The sequence below is a fragment of the Sinocyclocheilus anshuiensis genome, unplaced genomic scaffold (assembly GCF_001515605.1).
Source record: "Sinocyclocheilus anshuiensis isolate Anshui unplaced genomic scaffold, SAMN03320099.WGS_v1.1 scaffold209, whole genome shotgun sequence".
NCBI lineage: Eukaryota > Metazoa > Chordata > Actinopteri > Cypriniformes > Cyprinidae > Sinocyclocheilus > Sinocyclocheilus anshuiensis.
The window spans coordinates 1,998,336-2,003,794 of NW_015540880.1; the positions used below are offsets into that span (position 1 = coordinate 1,998,336).

General features: G+C 35.0%; 1 protein-coding gene across 3 annotated transcripts in view; it reads right to left on the reverse strand.

The window, feature by feature from the left end:
* LOC107688378 (exostosin-1c-like) overlaps window positions 1-5,459 on the reverse strand; it is a 73,027-nt gene that overhangs the window by 1,592 nt on the left and 65,976 nt on the right. For all 3 annotated transcript variants that reach the window (XM_016486037.1, XM_016486038.1, XM_016486036.1), the window contains exons 7-11: window positions 3,466-3,584; window positions 3,144-3,239; window positions 2,953-3,039; window positions 1,221-1,381; window positions 916-1,087 (exon numbers count right to left, since the gene is read on the reverse strand). In XM_016486037.1, the coding sequence (XP_016341523.1) occupies window positions 916-1,087; window positions 1,221-1,381; window positions 2,953-3,039; window positions 3,144-3,239; window positions 3,466-3,584 (635 nt within the window). The remainder of the gene's footprint in view (window positions 1-915; window positions 1,088-1,220; window positions 1,382-2,952; window positions 3,040-3,143; window positions 3,240-3,465; window positions 3,585-5,459) is intronic.

Below are 5,459 nucleotides of genomic sequence, written 5' to 3' on the forward strand. Positions count from 1 at the left end.
TAGGGGGGTGTAAACTTTTAACAGGATGTGTACATTTTTCATATTTTGTATATTTTCATTTAGTACTGCCTTTCAGAAGCTACAGAAGATACTTTGTTAAATTGCTTCTGAGAAGACAATATAAGTACAATGTAAAAAATAATTTAAAAAGTACAAAACAATCTGGAAATTCAGTCATGATTTACTTGTCATTCCAAACCCATAAGACTTTAGTAAATCTTTGAAACACAAATTAAGATATTTTTAATAAACCTGAGAGGCTTCTGTTCCTGTCCTGTCCATGCATCCAAAACTTAAAAGATCTAAAAAAAGGTTCTAAAGGCATCATAAAATGGTGAATCAAGCAGTTTAATCTAACTCTTATCGAGAGATACAGTCACTTTTTATGATTTAATTTAGACTTTTATTCACATACAAACACACATACATAGTGAATCAAACATTGAAGCTCTGTATGTACAGTATATCATTGATTCATTTTATGATGCCTTTAGAATCTTTTTATTTTAATCTTTTAAGTTTTGGGTACCTGCACTTTCAATGGAGGGACAGAAACCTCTCAGGTTTCATTAAAATATCTTAATTTCTCTTTAGAAGACTAACCAACATCTTGGGTTTGGACCGACATGACGGTGAGTACATGATGACAGAATTTTCATTTTTGGGTGAACTATACCTTTAAGATTCAAAGGTATGTAAACCTTTAAACTGGCTTATTTGTGCAAATTCTGTTATATTTTGTCTTGTGGACTATATGTAAACATCTGTTTTGTGAAACTGCAAATTCAGGACATTAGTAAATAAAAATAACATGCAATTTTATGAATCTGCTTATTCTGTTAAAATTAAGATATCGCATGTTTTGCAAGGGGTATGAGCAGAATTGTAAGTACAAAATGTTGTCTTTAGACTCACTTGCAGGGTGGGCATCTCTTTGTACTGCTTCCTCTGCGCTACTTTAATCGGTGGCAGGTGTGTCACAGAGGAGACCAGGAAATTCATCAGGATATCCTCACAGTTAGAGGTGCGATCCACCAGCGCACGCACAGAGGAGGGCAGGTAGTGAGAGAACAGGTGATGGTAGTACCTGTGAGGCACAAAGACATCAACACATAATCAAGAGCACTGTCTCCGCTGATCACGTTAGAGAGCTTGATGAAGCGTGAGAGACATCAATACACAGTGTCTTGTCAGGATATGTCAGCTGCAGCCAATTATACCTGTGATAAAACGCCGCTCCGGTGAGGACGATGGAGTACTCGTTGGTCCATTTAGAGGTGTAGCCCCAGGCCTTTTTTACAGGGTCCCAGAAATGGCTTCTGGGAGGGTAGCCAACAATCCTCTCTGGGAAACTCCGCCACACATGGAAAGCAAAATCGATCTGGAAGTGTCAGATTAGAGAGGAAAAACATGAATTAGCCTTGTCACATGTCAAAATGTAATCACATGTAATCTGATTGATTTTATTTAGTTTCGACTCTTTCTATGACCTAGGGCATCAGCCAGAAGATATTAGATAAAAAACAAAATTAGAAAAGAATATAAATGAATATAAGGTATAAGAATATAGTGGATATAGAATATTCATATATTCTATATTCAATATAATGAATATAGAATATAAGATATAAATGTTTTATATATATCATTAACTTGATGTAGGCCAACTAAAATAAATAAAAATAAATAAAAAAGTTTTTTAATGAAAGTAATACACAACACAATTACTAAAACTAAACTAAAATTAAATGGAAAATATAAAAATCAAAACCAATTCAAAATATTAAAAAACAAAGAATATAAAAATATATAATAATATCCAAGTGAAAGATATAACAATCTCAGAAAAAAACAAAAAAAACAAAAATGAATCACTAAGGCCCCGTCCACACAGAGACGCGTTTAGCTGAATACACATACATTTTGTATCATATAGGCGTTTCGTCCACACGGATCCGGCGGCGCAAGGTTTATGCGCATAGTCCAAGTCGTCTTCTCTGTTTTTAGTTTATCTCTGTGGCAGAATTACAGTGCCACATGCTGGTCTGGCATGTATACTACATCGTTTTGTGTCGGTTTTGTGGTTTCGTGTGGACGCAGATATTTCTTGAGACAGAGGGGAAAAAAAATATCGGATAGGGAAAGCTCTGGCTTCGTGTGGACGTAGCTTAAGTTGGAAAAAGGATCACCCCCTCCTAAAAATGACTTGTAAACTCAACCAGGTATAGCTAATCACCTTCTCAGGCAAAATAAGGTCAAATTTGTGTATCTCAAATCCTCAATCCTCAGTTAGTGACACATCAGTCCTCAAGGCACAAGTCAGGAGATGGATACAAAAAAATTCAAAGGCTTTATCAATGCCTAGAAGCACAGTCAAGTCTATTATAAGGAAGTGGAAGGTATTTGGTACAACACAGACCCTCCCTGCATCAGGACGTTGCTCCAAACTGGATGAAAGAGCCAGGAGGAAACTGGTCAGAGAGGTGACCAAGAGGCCTACAGCAACTCTGAAGCAGTTGAAGGACTTTATTGTATGCATGCGACAACAATATCACAAATTCTCCACAAATGTGGCTTGTACGGGAGGGTTGCAAGAAAAAAGCCACTCCTCAAGAAAGGCCACATGCAGTCATCATGACTGAGCTCTGCCAAAACACACCTTGAAGATTCTGAGGCAGACGAGACTAAAGTTGAATTATTTGGCCTCAACACCAAAAGATATGTCTGGCAGAAATCCACCATCCAAATAACAGCATTCCTACAGTAAAGCATGGATGAGGTAATATCCTGTTATGGGGGTGTTTCTCTGCAGCAGGGACTGGAGCACTTGTCAGGACTTGTCAAATGCAATATTAAAAACAAAATGATGATAATTTTAATAAATAAATGAAAGTATAATTTAAAATAGATTAAAGTGAAAAAAATGTGCAGGATGAAGGTGAGACTCTATACCTCGCTGGTCAACAGCACCGTGTCTTCATCCAGGCTCAAAACTGCCTCTGTCTCAATAGCTGCATGTGGCAGGAAACGGCTGCTTGTCTGTGAACACAGAAGGTGGCAGAGAAAAGAGCTGAGTGAGAGAGCACAAGATCTCGCCACAGCTCACAGACATGACTTGACTGTTCTCTCACTTGAATACTCACTTTCCTTCTTCCATTTGTGATGATAAGGGGCACTGGCATAGGCGGCCATTTACTCCGGTGAGGGGGCGGCTTCTCACTGTTCCACAGGATGATGATCTGACAAGAAACCCAAACAAGAGCACACACTATCACAGCATGCACACCAAACTGGTTGATGTGTCTTGTTGTTGGCTTTTCTCAGTGTCCAACTATATTAACACTTAACTGATGTGGATCTGCATTGATATCATTGAACAAAAGGTCATTCCTTAGTGGTGCAACAGGTGCTACTTTATGTTTGTAGAGATTAATATTGTAGAGATAAATACTGACAGTGCAGTACCTGTGAGCAGTATTTTGACTTGGAGACGACCTGAAGGAGCTTCATGATTGGCTGAGACTGGGAGACCAGAGGTGAGGTGGCATGAATTACAGCAGTGAACTCCTGACCTGGGCTGATTCCTACATCAACAGAGGAAAAAGAGTGAGTGTCCTTGCCATTAAGGCACTAATGCATAGGACTACTGGATATACAGGTGCATCTCAATAAATTAGAATGTCGTGGAAAAGTTCATTTATTGATATTATACTTTGTATAGTGCTCAATGGCACAATGTTTAAAATAGCCAACTACCACTGTGTTATTTTAGTATTATTTATATACTATTATAGTATTTATTCATATTTTGACTTAGCTTTTATTTTTATATTTTCAGTTTTCATTTTAATTTTTGCTTAAGTTTTAGTCATTTTGTTGTGTGCTTTTTATTCATTTTTATTATTATTTTTAAACATTTCTAATAAGCTTTTTATTAAAAAAAAAAAAGTTTGTTATAGTAATTTCAGTAAACATATTTCATTTACTTTTCAACACTGTAAAATCGAATTAGTTGGGATTACTTAAAAAAAGCATGGAAACCGATTGCCTTGAAAAAACGAAGTAAAGTGAAATAAGAGTAGTATGTTGTACTGACAAATGCTTAGTTAGTATAGTTTACTTACACGAGAGTTCTAGTAACTAAAAAAGAACTGTAGGGGGTACTTGATCCTTTCATTTAGGTTTACTCATGACTTAGTATAGCTACTCACTGACTCCCAGAGTGCATTGCGGCATGAATAAATTATGCAGTTGCTTTGTTTTACAGTTGTTGATTTTATTTGCCAATTTTATTTGCTGTCTTGTGTCAGAAGTAGCACAACAAAAAGAACAAATAAAATGGTTATTGTTACAGTTAATGAAAATAAATGAAATTGAATTGTTACCATTGTTGTGATTCACGTGCTGAATGTTTAAGTCTGTGTGTGACTTCAGCATATTACCACACACTGTTTAAGGATTATATATACCCAATTAAAAGCATCTCAAGGTATTTATGAAAAACATCTCTTGAAAAAGTTCATTAAAAAACCACAAAAAACACACTAATGCTTTAATTAGAAGATATGTCACTCTCTAAAAGCAACCTATTTATTACTCTCCTTCCCTTGAAGTCAAATAACTCTGACTTCATGATGCATTGCTGCATTAAAAGGAAAAAAATTATAGTAATATAAACGAAGGTCCAAGTGCCCAACCAAAGGGAACGCTCCTCACTATAATGGTGAGTTAAAAAAAAAAAAACACATTTTAGGAAAATCAACATCAATTTATGAAGTTAGCTTATGTGATGTTCTCTCAAATATTTCAGTTGTATTGAAAATTCAACATTCAAGATGACTTTGGGAAATGAGTGAATGCAACTAGTGAAAGATAACTGCAGACATGGAGGAAATGGATGAAAAGTTTATTAAGACTCTTTTTCTTTTCTTCTTCTTCTGTTGTTATGTTGCTCATTAGCAACATAGTGCACTGCTGCCTCTCACTGCTTTATTAATGTCATTGGTTCCTTTGTGGCTACTTAAATATTTTATTTGAAGTACTCAAAACAGTAAGTCAATTGTTTTATTTGCCTTAAAAGTAGCTGTAACTTAATAAAACATAAAACCTATAACAACTAAGTAAAGATAACTAATTAAATCTAAGTAAGGTAAACTACTGGATTTTACAGTGAAGGCAACATTTCTAATTTTCATTAAATCTTTTTTTAAATTTAATTTTTAAAATCAATTTTTAAGTTTTTTAATTTAATATTTATGTTTTAATTTAAATGACCTATTTTTAATAGTTGTAGTTAACAATAATAAACACTGCTACCAAACTACTAATTACATTTTTGCAGTATGCATACTATGCATACTGAAATTTTCTATTACTTTTGCCAAAATGTATCCCATCATGCAATACAACCAACCTTACAGTCCTTACAGTTAACTGATTAATGAATGACGATTGAATAT